Source organism: Bubalus kerabau, chromosome 4 (assembly GCF_029407905.1).
Source record: "Bubalus kerabau isolate K-KA32 ecotype Philippines breed swamp buffalo chromosome 4, PCC_UOA_SB_1v2, whole genome shotgun sequence".
NCBI lineage: Eukaryota > Metazoa > Chordata > Mammalia > Artiodactyla > Bovidae > Bubalus > Bubalus kerabau.
In genome coordinates, this window is record NC_073627.1 from 24,595,073 (window position 1) to 24,615,639 (window position 20,567).

Here is a 20,567-nt window from a genome sequence, read left to right on the forward strand (position 1 = left end):
GAACACGGGGCTCAATAAACGTGTATTGAGTGAGTGAATGAATTAGAGGGGTTCACAGACCCCATTCTGTCCCTTTGAGAGAAACTCAGAGAGGCAAATTCTTCTTTTCTCCTCCCCTCCCCTCTTTTCTTCTGAGCCATTGGCCATCCCTCCCTGCCCCTTCCTTATGCCTCCCTCTAGCTCCCCAGATCAGGGTCCTCAGTGGGTCTCTGCCTGCCTGCAGGAGGGAAGAGAGTGCAGTTGGCGGCTTTGGAACTGAGAGGCAGGATTTCAGGGTCTGGAGCCTTCCCCAGACCCCTTGGTCCTCATATGAAACCCAGAAAAGGCAGGAAGACCCTGCTGGATGCTTTGTGTACAGTATTTTGTTAAAGACTCACAATGACTTGCCAAGTGTAGGCTTTATCATTTCCGTTTTCTAGAGAAGGAAACTTAGAGGTTGTGCAATTTGCCCAATGTCATAGTCAGTAAGCGATAGATTCAAGGTTCAATCTCAAGCTTATTTGATTCCAAACTTGTGTTTTTATTTTATTGCTCACAGACAATTTTATTTTATTTTATTGCTGTGATAACAAGGAGGGTTTCTGGTGAGGCTGTCCCCCAAGAGAAGGGTCTTCTAAGCCCTGTGGGCCTCAGGAGTTCTGAGAATTTAAACATGCCTGCCTTCTTTCCTTCCTTCCACCCATCACCTGTGTGTGCTTGACCAGCATCTGCTCTATGTCAAGCACCTAGAGCTTGTGGTTGCCCAGATAGCAGTGATTTGTCAGGATCAGGGCTGGGACTATGCACATAGCATTTGGGGTGAGGCACAGAAGTGTCAGAGAAGGCGCTGGGAAGAAGTGACATCTCGTGAGACTTGAAGGATGAGCTAGAGCTCGTCAGCTCCATTTATTTATGGAGCAGAATGATCTAGGTTGAGAAAAAAACTGCCTGTGTGAAGTCCCATGGCCAGAGAGAGTGGGGCTGAGCCCTGGAAAGGACTCAGGGACTGAAGAAGCCAGCAGGGATCTGATCACGAAGGGGCTCCAGTGCTGAGTGGGAGAGCTGGGCTGTCAGCTGAAGGGTCGTGGCAAGAGGGGAGCGCAGAAGGGATGGAATGGAGTTTTCCTCTGGACAGGATGCTCTGGCAGGTGTGTGGGAGACTGGTCTAAGGGCATGAACGGTAGAGGCTGAAGTCATCACCAGGAAAGAGGTGATGGTGGCCACAACCAAGTGGTGGCCGTGGGCTGGAATGGCAAGCTTGGGTGACGGGTGGGATGAAGGTGACCTGGCTCAGGCACTGGGATGGTGTGATCAGGCCTCCTGGAGCCAGCCCATTGCTTCTTGCCCTGGAGCAGGGCAGCGGCACCCAAAGAGGGTTGGGGCACAGCCACTGGGTTGCCCCTCTGCATTCCAAGGGGTGCAGTCTGCCGGGGAACCTCCCAGGTTCGGGCCCAGCGGCACCTGTGCATCCTGCCCTGGGGCTGCCCTGCACCCTAGAGAACGGCCTGGCGTGTGGGTCACCTGGTGTACTGTGGTGTGAACAAGCCTGCACGTGCTGTGCCTGAGTGCAAACCCTGTCATGGACTGGTCACGCAACCTGGGTTTCCCAGTTTGTAAAATGGATCTACAACAGCATCCCTCTCATGAGGCGATTGTGGGGGTTAAATGAGTTAGTGGGTTTAAAACCCTTGGAATAGTGCCAGGACAGGGCAAGCATTCTCTAGAAGTGAGCTATTATTGTTATTACCCCTCACAGTGCGAACACTAGACTTGTTCACTACTTGGGGTCATGGGTGGTGGAATGGATGAATACGTGACTAGCGGTGCTCTGGAAGCTTCTTGCCGTCACTCACAGGCGGGTCCCCTCACATGCAGATGCAGGGGATGGGTGCTGGGAAGAGGGCAGAGCAGGCGGTAGCCGGGAGTTGGAGCCCACAGGAGGAGGACCCAGGCCTTCAGGCAAGTGTGTGTGTGCGCACATAGGCCCTTACATACGCACATGCAAAGCCGGCTCTGCTGGCCCCTTCTGCAAGCTGAGGGAGTGATGTCCCATCCTAGTCAACTGGGAGGGGGCAGGGTGTCAGGGAGACAGTTGTGGTGGGGGCTGGGGGGGCAAGATTCAGGGTTAGGTCAGGGTGGGGCAGGTTCCTCGGTGACCTCCTTCTCCGTCCCTTGGCCCTTCTCCTTCCTGGATACTTGGCCTCTGGTCCTGGCCCTGAGTCTTCCTACTTATAAAATCTTACTTTTGCTTCTTACTGTATGCTCATGGTGGCCTGTGCCATAGGCACACTTGTCATTCCCACTTTCTACTTCTACTTAGACAAGTAGACTGATGGGTCCAAGGTCACACAGCCTGTGGGCGTCAGGTGTGCCGTCCCTGGCCGCACTTCTGGTGGGGCCCTCTCACCAGGCTTTGGGCTGCACCGTCCAGGCACCTCCTGTCTCGGATGCAGGACTGTGACGCCTGCAGATCCCTAGCATCCCTTTCCGGGCCAGCTGAGCTCCTCTGCTCGTTCTGCACTAGCTCCTTTCCTGTTCTGGCTCCTGCCCAGGCCTGAGGGCTGCTTGCAGGAGGACCCAGGGAGCTGGGCAGGCCAGCCCAGCACAAATAGTTCTGACTCCAGAGGCAGCTGTGGGCCCCACCCGAGAGGGGCAAGACAGCCCTGCCTTGGGGTCTGAGCCACAGGCAGGCTGCCTTCCCAGTTCTGGGTTCAGGTCCGTCTCAGCCAGTGGGCATCTTGGGGCAGGGATCTGGAGACCACCCTTTCCCCATCTTCTCCAGAGCATCTGGTTGCAATTAGGGGCAGGGGAGTGAAAGGGGACCGGCAAGGATCCAGCAGGCACCGGCAGCCAAGAATGACTTAATTGGATAAACTGTCTAATGACAAACCGGAGCCCCACAGCAGAGAGTCCTGGCCCTGGCCCCAGGCCTGGTCCTGGCCAAGCCTTTTCTCAACCTCTGTCCTTGCTGGCTCCCAAGTTACCTCCAGTATTGTGTTCTCAGTTGTGCAGTGATTGAGCACCCACTGTTTGCCAGGTACCAGGATGCACATTTACGGTAGGTGACAGAGTCCTGGGGGAACCCAAGTCTACCAGGGAGACGGGCACATAGTTGGACCACTGGCGGGTGCTGCAGGAGAGAAGGCTACCTCCAGGAGCTCTGGGGACCAGGTGGGGCAGGGCATCTGACACAGCACAGGCCTGAAACTGATGGAGGTCACAGGGAATGTCAGCTCCTCCCATCTGGTGCATATACACGTCCATAATAGGTGTGGCAACTGGAGAAACAGCATAAGACACGTCTTTGTGGGCACGCATAACTCTTTTTCTGAAATGGGAAAGCTGGTTTCTGTGTCATTTGGAATACATTTAATGACCAAGAGGGAACTGGAGAGAATATCGGGTCGAGGAACGGCTGCTAGATGGCCTGGGCACAGCCACTCTTCAATCCTGTGCCTGCCGCAGACATTGCCAATTGATCGTGACCATCTTTCCTGCTAAACACAAATGGAGCCTCAGAATTCTTCCCAATTAGAGCATTCCTGGTTCTCACTAATCCATTGGAGGTGGCTTTTGAGATGAAACCCATTTGTTATCCTCAATGGATTCGTAAAGCTCCTTGTTTCATGGGGAAAGTGACTTGCCCAAGGTAGTGATAAGACTAAACAGAGCTCCCACTAGAGAGGCATCTTCAGTTGTCACAGCCTGGGAGGAGGGGCTGCTGGCATCGAGTGGGTAGAGGCCAGGAATGCTGCAAAAAAAAAATCCTGCAATCCTGCAATGCACGGGACGGTCCCCCACAACAAGGAATTATCCAGTCCAAAATGTCAGTGGTACCAACGATGAGAAGCCCTGAACTAAAATAACTCTGCTCTCTGGCTTCTAGTCCCTGGAGTCCCTTGGAAGATGAGATTATGTGCCATTTCTGGCAGAGAAATAGGGAATTGGTTTGGAAAGTACTAGAGCGGTTGTTCTCACCCTTGTCTGCCTTGTTAGGTCCAGGGCTTTTCAGAAACTCTCCTGGGGATCATTTAAGTGTCCTCACACACAGGCCACACCACAGACTAACTACATCAGAATCTCTGGGGTGGAGAACCCAGACACCAGGAATTTTTAAAGCTCCCCAGATGATTCTAGTGAGGTTGAGAATAATCAACCCTTTAGGGGCAGATCAGCCTGGGTTTGAAACTTATCTCCATCCCTGATCTGCTCTATGACCTTCTTTAACCTCTGTGAGCTGCTGATTCCTGTTCGAAGAATGGAGAACATCAGATTGTCAGTGGAGGGCTGGAGTGAGGGCTCAAGTGTTCTGTATGCAAAGTTTGTTGGGTGGAGCTTGGTGCATGCTGGGTGTCCCCTGCCCTGGTGTCAGTGTCCCCAGAGTCAATGATGGTATCAAGGGGGTCAGGGCTTCTCAGAATAAGCGGGTTGGTTCCCCCTCCCGGCCTTCACTCTGACTGCCAGGACTCAGCTTTCTGTCCCTTTCTCCCAGGTCAGGATGCAGGCCAAGGCTCTGGAGGGGCCACCCAGGGGACCGCGTGGGGCTGGAATCGGAGAGCCCGAGAGAGCCCTGGCCAGGTGTCGGAGCTGGACAGGACTCAGCTGAGCCAGGACCTGGGTGGGGGCACCCTGGCCATTGACAAACTGCCGGATAACGGGACCAGGGTGGTGGTGAGTGCTGGAGGGACACAGAGGGGGAGGGAAGTGGCGGTGGGGGGGGTCCCCAGGTGCCCCTTGTAAGCTTGTCAGAGCCACAAGTGTATCCTTTGGGGTCGATCCTGGAAGTCAGTGTGTAGACAGGGCTCCCAGGGGAGGGGATGGAAGCCCGGCCCAGCCTGGGTCAGAAAATCTTAGCATCTCAGAGTTTCATGGGCTGCCTACCTCCTTGTGGACTCAGAGAAGGGCAGTGACTTGCTCAAGGATGCACAGCATTACCACAGGGATCAAGACACTGGACTCTTCCACGTCTTAGGGCCTCCACTAGAAGCAGAATGAAGGTGGCTATCACTGGTCACATTGACTGCCAGCTCTGGCCCTGCGCCTATGGTGTCACGGCTCAGCCCCAGGGCAGGGCACTCTGAGCAGAGAAGGCGATTAGGGTGGTGTGGCTGAAGAAAATCTCCTCTGCCTGGGGCAGTCCTGGGGCTGGTGAAACAGGGAAGACATGGAGACTGGGCAGTGCTGGCCGGCTTCCCGGCCGGCCACAGAAGAGCTGAGGGAGGCTTCTGTGTCTGGGGGCATTTGTAATCACGTGTGTGTCTGAGGGTTACTGTGTATTATGTACATTTATCTGTCACCGTGGGCTGCTGTGTCTGTGATGAGAGTGAGTGTGTGAGAGAGACTATATGAGCATGCCCGTGGTCATGAGCGGAGGCGGCCACGGCTGCAAGCAAAGAGGGTGGATTCTCAGGAGGCAGAAAAACTACGGAAGGAGAAGCAACAAGAGGATGGGCATTTCTTTATGTTTCAATAACTCGTTTTTTAAATCCAAGACACGCACGCAATCAAAAAGGTCAAATAGTGCTGAAGTCAGAAAATAAAACACAGCAGTCCGCCCCTCCGCTCTGGACCTGCCCACCCCTTGCTCAGAATATGCCACTTTGAGCTTTTTACCTGGCTGTTACCTCCGTGTTTCTAAGTAATTTGCTTATGCAGCTGCCTCTTGATAAATCTGTTTAGTCATTGTATGTTGATTGCCCGTTGTGTAGATGAAGATTCACCTTCTGTATATTCCCCTAAACATGGTTTGACGCTCTCGATATTGTTAAATCCATAGGCTCTGCTTTTTATCTTTATCAGGTAAATATTGTTCACTACTAAGCCGATCAGAGCACTATCATTGTTTCCTTTCTTGCATCATTTTTGCTTTTCCTACCTCCCACCCCTGCCTAGTTGCTTAGATTTTTGTATTTACCAATAGTATATGTACTTTTTTTTAATCTTTTGACTTCACTGCACAGCATGTGGGCTCTTAGTTCTCTGACTAGGAATCAAATCCACATCTCCCTGCACTGGAAGACTGAGTCTTAGCCACTGGACCACCAGAAAAGTCCATGGCTATGTATTCTTAAACATCCACTGGCCTCAAACATAAGTTTTGGCATGGTCAGACCTGTCTATTTTTTTTTTTTTTGGAATCTCTCTCCTGTTGTCACGCTGGCCTGGTGCTCGCCTGCCTGCCTGCAGCCATCCTGGAACTCCCTAGTCTCTCTCTTCGCTGGGTGCCCTGTCCTCTTTATCCTGTGTCTTTTCTTTCCTGCTTTGCTCCCTCATTTGTTTAGCTTCCTGAGAAAGGTTATAGAGGAAGAGAAATTCTTTGGAGAACTTGCACGTCTGAAAATGCCTTTATTCTATCCTCACTCTTGATTGATGGTTTGGCTGAATATAGAATTCTAGATTAAAAATAATCTTCCTTCACGGGTTTGCAGGCATCTCACATGGTCGTCTGGCTTCTGATGTCACTGTTGAGAGGTCTGATGTCGTGCTTATGCTCATTGTAGATAACTGCTTTTCCGGAAGCTTTCAGGGTGTTACCTTAAGTTAACCCCAGCCTTCTAAAAGTGTCTGTCCTGTCTTTCTCTCTCACTGCTTTGGACAGTTGACGGGGTATTTCAACCCAGGCACTTATATTCACCAGTTCTGGAAAATCTTCTTGTTTTATTGCTTTGACTATCTTCTCTCTACTACCTACTCAGTTCTTTCTTCCAGACCCCTTGATTAGATGTCCATCTAGGGAATTGATTCCCAAACTTTCTTCTCTCTTCTGTTGTCCATCCCTTTGCATTTTTTGTTGTCTGTCTGTTAGTTGGCTTGTAAGTGTTGTTGTTGATCCACTTTCTGGGAGATTTCTCAACCCTTTTTTTTTTTAGTATTTATTTACTTGGCTTTGCTGGGTCTTCGTTGCAGCCCATGGGATCTTTGCTTTTTAGTTGCAGCATGCAAACTCTTAGTTGCGGCATGTGGGATCTAGTTTCCTGACCAGGGATCAAACCCCTGCCCTCTGCATTGGGAGCACAGAGTCGTAGCCACTGGACCATCAGGGAAGTCTCCTCGACTTTATTTTCTTAATGTTACCGATTTGTTTTCTACTATCATTTTTTCATTTCCATGAGCTATTTATTCTTTTCTTAAAAAAAATAGTCTCCTATGGTTCTTGTGTCATGGATGTAATAGCTTTTCTAATACTTTTTCCTGCATCATTTCTTTCTTTCTTTCTTTTTTTTAAAGAGTTTAATGTAGGAACAGTATACACGGAGGGGCCAGGAGTGGGCAGGGTGAAGGAAGAGAAGATGTTAGGAGAAGCTGCAGCAGGGAGCAGCTAAAATTGTCCACGTGAGCCTGAGCTGGAAGGGAGAGAAGCTCCCCAGAGGAGGAAGAGCTGTGCCACTCTGCCACAGGGGCTGCTGGACGGGCTGCACCAGTGTGCATGGGAGAGGGACCCAGCCGCCCTGCAGCCTGGTAGGGAGGGAGCAGGGTAACACATGCTCTGAACTCTCTTTTTGCATTGTTTCTGTGACTTATTTTTCCCTTTACCTCAGCCTCCGATGTGGCTTGGCACCATTACTGATCCTGTCTTTATTTAAAATGTTAACCTTTTGTTCATCATGGACTTTTTGGCATCAATTGAACTAATTAATTTGATTTTTAAAATATATGGCATTAAAATATTTTCTTGATGGCTGAGTTTGTTGATGCCACTTTATTATTTAAAAATGTTTTATTGGAGTCTTGTTGATTTACAATGTTGTGTTAGTTTCAGGTATGTGTGTGTGTTAGTTGCTCAGTCGAGTCTGACTCTTTGCGACCCATAGACTGTAGCCCACTGGGCTCCTCTGTCCATAGAATTCTCTAGGCAAGAATACTGAAGTGGTTTGCCATTCTCTCCTCCAGGATATCTTCCCAACCCAGGGATTGAACCCAGGTCTCCTGCATTGTAGGCAGATTCTTTACTGTTTGAACCACCAGGGAAGCCCAGCTCTAGGTATATACACAGCATAGTGATTCAGTTATATGTACATATTTTCATTCTTTTTCAGATCTTTTTCCCATATAGGTTATTACAGGACATTGAGTAGAGTTCCTTGTGCTGTACAGTAGGTCCTTGTTGGTTACCTATTTTATATCTAGTAGTTTGTGTGTATGTTAACCCCAAGCTCCTAATTTACCCCTCCCCACCATGTTTCCCCTTGGGTCCCCATAAATTCATTTTTAAAATCTGCAAGTCTGTTTCTGTTTGTAAATAAGTTCTTTTCGCTGGTGCCATTTTAAGGGTTGGACCGAAAGTCAGGGCCTCCCTCGCCTCACCCTAATACCAACCCTGAGGTGGAGCCTCAGAGAAGGCAGCCCCATTCACTTCCCATCCTGCCCTGTCTTCTCCATCCTGCAGAACCAAGGGGCCATGGTGGGGTGATGGGACGGAGGGCCAGGGCAGGGGAGGCACCCCAAGGAAGGGAACGCCTGGAGGCTCACTCCTCCCCCAACCCCCAGCTTTGTTGGGCCATCAGTTAAAGAACTGGTATTTGCTCTGGGCCAGACACCACGGTCAGAGGACCATGGTCCAGTCTGAGCAGAGAGGCCCTTGCAGAAGAGAGCCACAGAGATGTGGCCTTCTGGAAGCAATTGTCTGTGGGCGTTCAGAAAGGGCAGTAGGGATCGTTAAGAGCCAGTATGGATTCAATAACCCCAGAGCCTAAAAAACAACACAAATTCTCGGGCTCTACCCTGAACTGACTGGTTGAGAAACACTGGAGCTGGGCATTTGTTTCAAGTCCCCCCATATGATCCTGATGGTTCTCTACGTGTGGGAACTTCTGAGCTATAACATTCCACGCCAGTTTTAAAATCCATTACCAGATTGATCACCGGAAGGGGAGGTTTTCTCAGGTGCCATGTGTCTGTACTTGATCACAAGACTTCCACCACCCTGGGGGCTTTGTGGCCCCCTCAACACATCAAGAGTCCACACGAAGGAGGACTTCTCTGGTGGTCCGGTGGTTAAGACTTCGTGCTTCTACTGCAGGGGGGCAGGTGTTCTATTCCTGGTTGGGGAACTAAGATCCCCCATGTCATTTGGTGCAGCCAAAAGAAAAAAAAAGAGTCCACGTGAAGGAGCATGGCCCCACCCTGGCAGGAGGCCCCTCTGACTGCAGTAGAGGTCTCCCTAGCTCTGCCCAGAAGATTGGAAAATCAAACTTCTAGATCAGACTTCTCCAACAGCCAGAAGAGAGTTCAGATGTCAGATTAGGAACCAGAAGCCCTCCTCTGTAGGCTGGATGATAGGTGGCCTCAGGCCAGATGAAACTTCCAGGACAAATATAAATCCTGGCACTTCAGCTTAAAATCAGGTGGGAGAGATGTGGCTTAGCAGCGGTTCATGAGGAAAAGAGTTGGAGCTCCTCACTGCTTGTGGGCTGGGATGAGTCAGGAGTGTGGAGTGGCTGCCAAGGACGGAGGTGGGAGCCAGCTGTGTTCATGGAAACCCACAGAAACCCCGGCGACAAGGGTTGGGGCTCTGGGAATCCTGTGGTGGGGAGGGAGGGTGTTTCTTGCCTTGACCATGGCTGAGGGGCTTGTGTCCCCTTTCAGATGGTTATGTAGAAACCAGAGTAGTCTAAATGGTTGAAGGAGCCTGGGGTATTTAGCCTGCAATAGAGAAACTTCTAGATGTAGCTGTTTTCTAATAGCTGCAGGGTTGGGACTGGGGCAGAGGGAAAGGGTTATTTTTCTCCATAGCTCATATCCCTTCCTACATGGAATTATCTATTTGTTTTTATTGCCTCTCTTCCCCTGAAACCGAGGCACATGAGATCTGAGATTGTCTTATCACTCTGTCACCAGTGCCTGGCCCACGGTGGGCGTTCCTCCTTTGAAGGAACAAAGGAGGCAGGGATTTCCCATCTCCAGAGGCCTTGAAAGACAGGGTTGGTGAAGAGAAGAGGTTTTGCCTGGGGTGAGTTGTTGGACATACTGGCCTCAAAGGACCCAACTCTACTAACTCCTGGGTTCCCACACACATAAGACAACATCAGTGCTTATATACGCTATACGCACCGAAACACATGTACACACACTGCGACCCGGAGTGGGGGCCTCGTGCCTGAATCCTCAGAGGGGTCTGTGTTCCATTCCTACCTGGCCTTGAACCCATTATGCCTTGCCCTGAGCAGCGCTCAGTGGAGGATGGTAATGACTGCCTCTCTTCAGCACAGCCAGACCTCCACACCCCCCGGGCTGTGTGCTCACCCTACCTTGGACAGCGGGCCCTCTTGAGGTGTCCCAGGAAGGGGCCCAGAGACGCCTGCTTCTCCTGTGTCTCTAGTCAGTGTCTCTGAGAGCTGGGTTCTCCTTGTCCAAAGGAAACTCCATCTTAGTAGCAGAGGGCTGAGCGAGAGGGAAGTGGCAGAAAGGGGACATTTCAGCAAGCTTGATTTGGTCTGCTTCAGGAAGTTTTCTTCGGCTTCCACGAGACAACATTTCCACCATTTATCCACATCACAGTCTATTCTGTGCCAAAAGGAACCAGACTCTGGTTCCCTCTGCTCAAGAGGCTGAGGGCCTGGCACCTGGGCTACCATCCCTTTTGCACCCAACCCCCAACCCCACACAGGAGCCTCCTCATTTTCCTTCATGGCTCCTTAGTCCACCCTCCTGGCCCCAGCTTCCCTGCTGGTCCAGCTCCCTCACCTCAGTCTGTCTGCCCAGCCCCCATTCCAGACCTTCTTTGCCCAGCCCCACCATCCCCCACCTCCATCTTCCTTTCTCACTCCTTTGGCCTAACCCCTTCTTCCTAGTCCCTCTGCCCAGCACCTCCTGCCTGGCCACCTTGCAACAATGTTCCTTTAACTCGGACCTCTTGCTTTGGAAACTTTGAGGCGTCTGGCCTGTGTTCCCAGGGTAGACTCAGAGCCATCTCCTTGGATTTTATTCTCACGCCCACTCTGCCACCATCTACCATCCTATTTCCCCATGGAAATAGGATTCTTGTCTGGACTCAAGCTTTCCAGAGATTTTCCACCAATGCCAGTCGTGAGGCCCTGGGGACACTGGAAATTTTATGGGGGAGGGAGGGGTTGCGGAGGGCTGTAGTGCTAAGTCAGAAATCTGGGAAGAGCCACAGTTTATCCTCCAAGAGGCTGAAGGGGAATGTCTTCAAACCTGGGGATTTCCAAATCCAAATGAAGGGTTTTCTTGGTTCTGTGGTTCATGTCTGGTTAACAGTTTGGGAGGAACCAAGTTTAAGAGCATTCAGATTTGGGAGTTCCCCCGTAATAGAACAGTTTTACTCCATAACAGAAAATTCTGACTCCCCACCTCTCACCCCAGTATTCCCCCTGGCCTCCCTTCCCTGAATTCCTCTCCTCTCTCTCTGACCCAAGCAAAACTTCCCAGCTCATCCAACCGCCCTGGCAAGCCTAGGAATGCTGAGGAACTCTGCAGCTGAGCAGGGACCACAGCATTCAAGACCGTTGGGCAGTGAGAGGGACAAGTGGGCGCAACGTCTGCCTGGTTTATACACCCCCCCAAAGGAGGCAGTTCCCAAAACGAAACCTCTAGAAGGCCTCCTCCCCAGACCTAAGGGCCTAGGGGAGACAGGACAGACAGACTCGTAGCAGGGACACAAGAAGAGCCCCAAGCAATGGCTCAGGGAAGAACCCAGGCATGCCAGTGCCTGCACTCAGGGGCAGGGATGGGGTGAGGAGGCTGCTAGGGGAAGATTCCTGAGGGTAGAGGGTGAGGTGGGTGGAAGGAAAGTGGTGAGCTGAATTGCAAAGAGAGAAAATAAGAGATTTTGTGAAAAGGAGGCGTGTCCTGAGAGGTGAAAGATGGAGTCCAGACATTCAGTCTTCAGCGCTGTGGAAAGAGTACCCCTGGCCTGGCCTTCCATCTGGCATGCACCAGCGGCAGACCTTGGGCCGGGCGGGCACTTAAAAACCCTCATTTAATGAACCTGGTGTTTCAAACCCCTACTAGCTTCAGATTTCTCAAATGGAGCGGATAGGTACTTCTCTTCGGAGAAGGCAATGGAACCCCACTCCAGTACTTTTGCCTGGAAAATCCCATAAACAGAGGAGCCTGGTGGGCTGCAGTCCATGGGGTTGCTAGAGTTGAACACGACTGAGCGACTTCACTTTCACTTTTCACTTTCATGCTTTGGAGAAGGAAATGGCAACCCACTCCAGTGTTCTTGCCTGGAGAATCCCAAGGACAGGGGAGCCTGGTGGGCTGCCGTCTATGGGGTCGCACAGAGTCGGACACGACTGAAGCGACTTAGCAGCAGCAGGTACTGATCTTACAAAGTTGAGACTCAAGAGCAAAATGCCAGGCACTCGATGGGTTCTCAGTTGGGGAGGTCTCCCCTGCGTGGCTCGGGAAGGGTGCCACAGTGCCCTCTGCTGGCTGCTCAGCCTAAGGACCTGCTCCGCCTTCCACGCAGGTCCCTTTCGTTGACCCTTTCCCTTTTCCTTCAGCCGGCTAGTTGGTCTATCGGTTAGTTGTTTGGTTTTCTTTCTTTCTTGTTGAGGTGAGATTCACATTAAAAAATTAACCATTTTAAAGTGAAGTGCGTTTAACACGCCCACAGTGTTGTGCAACCATCACCTTTATCTAATCCCAAAACATTTTCATCCCCTAAAAGGAAACCCTGGATTTAGGCTGTTGCTCCACACATCCCCCTCCCCCCACCTCCAGTCCCAAGTAACCCCCAATCTGTGTTCTATTTCTATGAATTTATCTGTTCTGGATAGTTCATATATAAATGAAATACCATATATGATCTTTCATGTCTGGTTTCTTTCCCCTGGCATAATGTTTTCACGGCTATCCATTTTATGGCTGCATAGTGTCTTCCATTATATGGATATACCATAGTTTTGTTCATCTGTTCCTTTGTTGATAGACATTGAGGCTTCCTCCTTTTGGCTATTGTGAACAGTCTGCTGTGAACATGTATACGTGTACTTAGAGTACATATTTTCAGCTCTTTGGGGTATATACCTAGAAGTGAAATTGCTGAGTCATAGTGTAATTCTATGCTAAACTCTTTGAGGAACTGCCAGACTGTTTTCCACAGTGACTGAACCATATTACATTCCCACCAGCAATGTATGAGGGTTCCCATTTCTCCACATCCTTGCCAACATTTGTTCTTTCTCTCTCTCTTTTTTTTAAATTATAGCATCTAGTGGGTGTGATCTAGTATCTCACTATGGTTTTGCTTTGTGTTTCCCTAATGACCTAAATCAACTCCCTTATGATTATACAGTGGAAATGAGAAATAGATTTAAGGGACTAGATCTGATAGAGTGCCTGATGAACTATGGATGGAGGTTCGTGACATTGTACAGGAGACAGGGATCAAGACCATCCCCATGGAAAAGAAATGCAAAAAAGCAAAATGGCTGTCTGGGGAGGCCTTACAAATAGCTGTGAAAAGAAGAGAAGCAAAAAGCAAAGGAGAAAAGGAAAAATATAAGCATCTGAATGCAGAGTTCCAAAGAATAGCAAGGAGAGATAAGAAAGCCTTCCTCAGCGATCAATGCAAAGAAATAGAGGAAAACAACAGAATGGGAAAGACTAGAGATCTCTTGAAGAAAATTAGAGATACCAAGGGAACATTTCATGCAAAGATGGGCTCGATAAAGGACAGAAATGATATGGACCAAACAGAAGCAGAAGAGATTAAGAAGAGGTGGCAAGAATACACAGAAGAACTGTACAAAAAAGAGCTTCATGACCCAGGTAATCATGATGGTGTGATCACTGACCTAGAGCCAGACATCCTGGAATGTGAAGTCAAGTGGGCCTTAGAAAGCATCACTATGAACAAAGCTAGTGGAGGTGATGGAATTCCAGGTGAGCTATTTCAAATCCTGAAAGATGATGCTGTGAAAGTGCTGCACTCAATATGCCAGCAAATTTGGGAAACTCAGCAGTGGCCACAGGGCTGGAAAAGGTCAGTTTTCATTCCAATCCCAAAGAAAGGCAATGCCAAAGAATGCTCAAACTATTGCACAATTGCACTCATCTCACACGCTAGTAAAGTAATGCTCAAAATTCTCCAAGCCAGGCTTCAGTAATACATGAACCGTGAACTTCCAGATGTTCAAGCTGGTTTTAGAAAAGGCAGAGGAACCAGAGATCAAATTGCCAACATCCGCTGGATCATGGAAAAAGCAAGAGAGTTCCAGAAACACATCTATTTCTGCTTTATTGACTATGCCAAAGCCTTTGACTGTGTGGATCACAATAAACGGTGGAAAATTCTGAAAGAGATGGGAATACCAGACCACCTGACCTGCCTGTTGAGAAACCTATATGCAGGTCAGGAAGCAACAGTTAGAACCGGACATGGAACAACAGACTGGTTCCGAATAGGAAAAGGAGTACGTCAAGGCTGTATATTGTCACCCTGCTTATTTAACTTATATGCAGAGTACATCATGAGAAACGCTGGACTGGAAGAAGCACAAGCTGGAATCAAGACTGCTGGGAGAAATATCAATAACCTCAGATATGCAGATGACACCACCCTTATGGCAGAAAGTGAAGAGGAACTAAAAGGCCTCTTGATGAAAGTGAAAGAGGAGAGTGAAAAAGTTGGCTTAAAGCTCAACATTCAGAAAACGAAGATCATGGCATCTGGTCCCATCATTCATGGGAAATAGATGGGGAAACAGTGGAAACAGTGTCAGACTTTATTTTTTGGGGCTCCAAAATCACTGCAGATGGTGACTGCAGCCATGAAATTAAAAGATGCTTACTCCTTGGAAGGAAAGTTATGACCAACCTAGATAGCATATTGAAAAGCAGAGATATTACCTTGCCAACAAAGGTCTGTCTAGACAAGGCTATGGTTTTTCCAGTAGTCATGTATGGATGTGAGAGTTGGACTGTGAAGAAAGCTGAGCGCCGAAGATTTGATGCTTTTGAAGTGTGGTGTTGGAGAAGACTCTTGAGAGTCCCTTGAACTGCGAGGAGATCCAACCAGTCCGTCCTAAAGGAGATCAGTCCTGGGTTTTCATTGGAAGGACTGATGCTGAAGCTGAAACTCCAGTACTTTGGCCACCTCATGTGAAGAGTTGACTCATTGGAAAAGACCCGAATGCTGGGAGGGATTGGGGGCAGGAGGAGAAGGGGATGACAGAAGATGAGATGGCTGGATGGCATCACTGACTCAATGGACATGAGTTTGAGTGAACTCTGGGAGTTGGTGATGGACAGGGAGGCCTGGTGTGCTGCGATTCATGGGGTCACAAAGTGTCAGACACGACTGAGCGACTGAACTGAACTGAACTGAGTAACTAATGATACTGAGCTTCTTTTCTTGTGCTTGTTGGCCATTTGTATATTTTCTTTGGAGAAATGTCTACTTATGTCCTTTGCCCATTTATTTTTCTTTTGCCCATTTGTGAAATTGGGTGATTTGTGTTTTTGTCTTAGGCGGGTTTCTTAACCTCTCTGAGCCCATTTCTTCATTGTCACATGAGGACGCTCTTGCCTAATGGCAAAGGTGTCATACACTAACCTACATAAAGGGGCCTGGGGTTGGGAATGACAGACATTAGCTGACTCTGAATTAGGCTCTGGTTAAGTGACCAACCATCTGTGTTTTCCCAAGATGGTCCTGTTTTTGGCACTGAATGTCCAGCATCCTGGGAGACCCCTCGGTCTCAGGCATACTGGGACAGTGGGTCATCTTAATCTGGTCCCAGTATGGTAAATAGTGTGTATCTTTGCTGCATTGTCACTCTAAACCTCGGTTTCCTCACCTAAATGTCTCATAGAGTTTTCATAAAAATCAGTTAAACTAATTGATTGAAAAGTTAATCAGAAAGGTCTAGGAAAAATGAGTAGTGGTTTCCCCCAGATCTTAGCTGGAAGTACAAAAATGGGACCCCAGCCACAAAGGAGGATTTCCTGGCCTTGAAGCTTTAAGGGCTACTCTTCATATTATCACAATTCCTCATTGTATAGTGGGAGCTTGTTAGGAATGCAGTTGCTCAGGCCCCTCAGACCTGCAGAAACAGAATCTGACTCCCAGGTGATTCTTATGCACATTAAAACTTGAGAAGCACTGCTTTGTATCAGAGGCTTTGAAGCAGGGATGATAATTCTGGATATGAAAAGTGTATCAACAAATTCATCAGAGTAGTATTTAAAATAGAAAAATAGATCATAAAAACTGGAAACTAAGTGCTCCCAAATAAGGAGATAGTTAAGAAAATTATGGGTTTTCTTCTGAGTAGATGGTCATGACTCATTTACAAATGATTGTTAAAAGACCATGTTCAGCATCAGAAACTGCTTCAGCTATCATGAAACATGACAGAAGCCGTCCACACAACTGGATAGTCAGCAGAATTATAGCCACGTGAAATTACATCCAGATGAAAAAGACTAGAAGGAAATATGCCAGAATGGGACCAGGTGATGGGTGGAGGAGGCCTGTTTTTGTTTTTTTTTTTTTTGGTTCCTTGTTGTTCTAATTCTCTGTGGTTACGTGAAATATATTGATGCTGTCAAAATCTCTGGTTGACTGATAGATACTCCTCCAAAAGCCCACATATGGAATCAGTGTCAGGATAAGATGATTCTTCCATTTCCATGAAGTGTCAGGGGGTATTAAAAAATGCTTTGTCTAGAAAGCCAGTTCACACCCTCTTTCCAAGCCTGGTCCAAACCCCTCTTTCAGCACATTCTCAGGTCAGCCTCACGCACCCTGACACCTCTTTACCCCAGGTCTTCAGCACCATATCAAAGCCTCTTTTGTCCAAAGGCCTTTCCAGGCTAGCCCATGGGACCTACTTTCTGCAATTCTGTGATGACTGTGTTCCATGTGGTTTATTTCAGTCTGAGGCTTGAATGCCTCAAGAGGGCAGATCGAGGTTATTATGTAGGTGCATGAGGTGAGGGAAACTAAAGGAGCCCTCCCTGAGAGCTGGCCTCACTCCCCGGCCTTACATTTCATCCACTCAATGACAAAGGTCAGTATAGTCAAAGTTGTGGTTTTTCCAGTAGTCATGTATGAATGTGAGAGCTGGACAATAAAAAGGCTGAGTGCCAAAGAATTGTTGCCTTCAAACTGTGGTGCTGGAGAAGACTCTTGAGTCCCTTGGGCAGCAAGGAGATGAAACCAGTCAATCCTAAAGGAAATCAGTCCTGACTATTCATTGGAAGGACTGATACTGAAGCTGAAGCTCCAATACTTTGGCTGCCTGATGCAAAAAGCTGACTCATTGGGAAAGACCTGATGCTGGGAAAGATTGAAGGCAGGAGGAGAAGGGGACGACAGAAGACGAGATGGTTGGATGGCATCACCAACTCAATGGACATGAGTTTGAGCAAGCTCTGGGAGTTGGTGAAGGACAGGGAAGCCTGGCGTGCTGCAGTCAATGGGATCACAAAGAGTTGGGCACAACTGAGTGATTGAACAACACTCCAGGAAGCAAGTGTTTCTAATATTATCTGGGAACAGAGACCTAAAGTGCTGGGCGACGGTTGCACAACTCAGGCCTTTCTGTCCTCGGAGACCTCAGAGACAAAAACGAGTGACATGCTGGTCCACACAGAGGGCGCTTCTTGACCAGAGCTTTTCAAACTTTATTGTGCCAAATAATGCCCTGGGAAGCTCGTGTAAATGTGGATTTTGATCCAGCAGTTTTGGGGTTGCGTCTGGATTCTGCAGCTGGCACTACTGGCAAAGAACCCGCCTGCTAATGCAGGAGACATAAGAGATGTGGGTTCAATCCCTGGGTTGAGAAGATTTCCTGGAGTAGGAAATGGCAACCCACTCCAGTATTCTTACCTGGAGAATCCCGTGGACAGAGGAGCCTGGCGGGCTACAGTCTATAGGGTCGCAAAGAGTCAGACACGACTGAGGTGATTTAGCACACATTCACCTGGATTATGCATTTCTGGTGAGCTCTCAGGTGATTCTGAAGGTGCTGGTCCCTGGGCCACACTTTGAGTAGCAGGGATCTAGAAAACATTTCCATGGGCCTTGTAAGGCCTCCTAGAGCAGTGGAGGCAGGCAATGGGATACCCAGTAATCTCCTCAGCATGTCCTGGGTTGGACCCAGCTGCCTGGCCCACCATTCTAACCAGCACAGCCAGCCTGGCTTCTTCAACAGGCCCAGCAGGGTGCACTTGGTTGCCTGCCCCGGCATTTCCACCTGCCAGTTGGCTGGCAGGTGATGGGCTGATGGTGACAGCTTAGCCAGAGTTCCTGTCCAGAAACGGCTTGAGCTCAGCCAAGGTAAATGCTGCCCCGCTGTCAGAAATGAAGTGCCTGGCAGGCTCCCGGCATGAATAATTGAGGCAGAAGAGACACTGAAACAGCAGGCGCTGAAGATGGAGCTGGGGATGGTTTTGAGGAGGCAGCCTCCACAATCAAGACCTTTCCTGGAAAGGTTCAACAGATTCATCATAATAACTCCCACTTTTCAAACCCCTACTGTGGATGCTGGGCTAAGAGCTTTATGTGCTTATGTTTTGTCTAATCCTTGCAAGAGCTCTGTGAGAAAGGTTACTGATGAGGGAACTGACGCTCAGGGGGGAGAGCAATGTGTGGCATCAACTATTATATAGTGGGGCTAGTTGTTGAACTTGGGTCTGCTAACTCCGCAGCCCCTGCCCTTGATCCTAGAGCAGTGGTTTTCAAGTTGCAGTCCACAGAACCCTAAAGGTTCCCAGAGGTACTCCAGGGGCCACCGTGGATGGAGGGTGGCAGAGAAGGAAATAGAACAGCAGGCTGGGTTCCAGGGCTTCTCTTTTCTCCCTGCAGAGTGCTCTACTTTGATGTAATTTATGTATTGCGCCTCCATGGAAGAAGGTTAATTGGAAGAAAGGGTTTCATGGCCAAAAAGGTTTGAAAGCCACATCATGCTGCTTCCCCAAATGAATGTGGTTTACCCACTGGGGCTTCTTGCAGGCATTTCAAGGAAACATGGTTCCCTTTGGTGGACTTGCCAAGTGGTCTGGCTTGTGCCGCGCTCTCTGACCTTCTGTAGTGTCAGGTCACCCCCATCACAGCTTCAAGCCTCTGGCCACAGTGCCTGGAAGGCTGCCCTCTGGGGTAACAGTTCTGCCCCACAGATAGCAGGTCAAATGTGGTGTCAGCTGTGAAGTGTGTGAATTCCTCAGGTGAGTTCACTGCCAGGCAAGCCTCTAAATCCTTTTTTTTTGTTGTGCCCAGTCACTTCAGCTGTGTCTGACTCTTTGTGACCCCATGGACTGTAGCCCGCCAGGCTCCTCTGTCCATGGGATTATCCCAGGAAAAATACTGGATTGGGTTGCCATTTCCTCCTCCAGGGGATCTTCCCGACCCAGGGATCAAACCTGCAGCTCCTGCATTGGCAGGCAGGTTCTTTACCACTGAGCCACCTCGGAAGCCCTTTCAGGAGATGTATCTATGTGGAAAACAGTGAAGAAGGCTTCGGATTGAGTGGCCTGAGGAGGCCATTTAGAAGCTTGTATTAATTAGGATACAGATTCAGCTGTTGTAAAAATGACCAACTGACAAGGTACTTAGACGTGAAAGAGGTTTATTCCTCTCTTACATGTAATAGTGTGAGCATAAGTAAGCAGGAGTTGCTGCAGTGTCTCCATGGTGTTAGAGACCCAGCTTCCCTCTACAACATTTATCTCTCATGTTATGGTCCAAAATGGCTGTTTCAGCTCCTGCCATCACATCTGCATCCCAGCCAATGGAAACTAAGAAAGGTGAGAGCCCCTTAGTTCCTATTGAGGGCAATCATTCTTCTCATCTTCCATTGGTCAGACATAGTCATATAGCTACTTGTAGCTGTAAGCAGGGCAGGGAAATGTGATCTAGCTGGATGACCATGTGTCTAACAAAAACTGGGCGATTCTGCTACTGAAGGAAGGAGAGGAGGATGATTACTGGGAGACAGTTTTCAGTGTCTACCATGAGTGGACTTGCACCATCCAAACTGCATTCCGGTGGCACATGATAAGGGACCTGCAGTGGCAGACAGGAAGCACCCCCATGGCTGCCGAATTCCAAGCCACCACCAAGTCCAGAAGCCCATGGCGATTGACTTTGCAGAAGAAAAAACATGGAAGCCAAGGAAAAATTCTCCCAGAAATTTAGTTTCTCATTTCTCTCTTTCCATGCAGATTCTTGCTATCTATGCTGGTGAAGGACTATCTGGGGTATCCCTCAAAATCCTTCCTCTGATCACCCCTAGAGCACAACTGTTCTCTTTAGTGTTCTTTTGGTTCCAAGGAGCCATTCAAGCTGTCTTGGGAAAGGTTTATAGAGAGAGTTCAGAGACTTGCCATGGGATCCATGGGCTAGAGATGAAGCCTGATCTTCCAGCCTGACCTCGGACCTAGAAAGCCATCAGGAACCAGGGCTGCTTTCTCTGTCTTTCGAGACCCTCCTCAACTCGGTCTCTTTTTCACTTATCCAGCATATATTTGTTGAAGCCACATGTGAGGACTGGCTTCCTTCTCCTTTCTGTGGAACAGCAGTCACACTTAGGAGAAGGCCCTGATTACAGCAGAGGCCCTGTGCTCCTCACTTGCTGCCCTGCTGCACTCTCAGTCACGTGACTGAGTATGCTTCC

At 49.0% G+C, this 20,567-nt stretch overlaps 1 protein-coding gene across 1 annotated transcript in view; it reads left to right on the plus strand.

The window, feature by feature from the left end:
• Nucleotides 1-20,567, plus strand: part of PLXDC1 (plexin domain containing 1) — an 82,517-nt gene that overhangs the window by 3,419 nt on the left and 58,531 nt on the right. Inside the window, exon 2 of the mRNA XM_055576011.1 lies at nt 4,472-4,650. Within this exon, the coding sequence (XP_055431986.1) occupies nt 4,472-4,650 (179 nt within the window). The remainder of the gene's footprint in view (nt 1-4,471; nt 4,651-20,567) is intronic.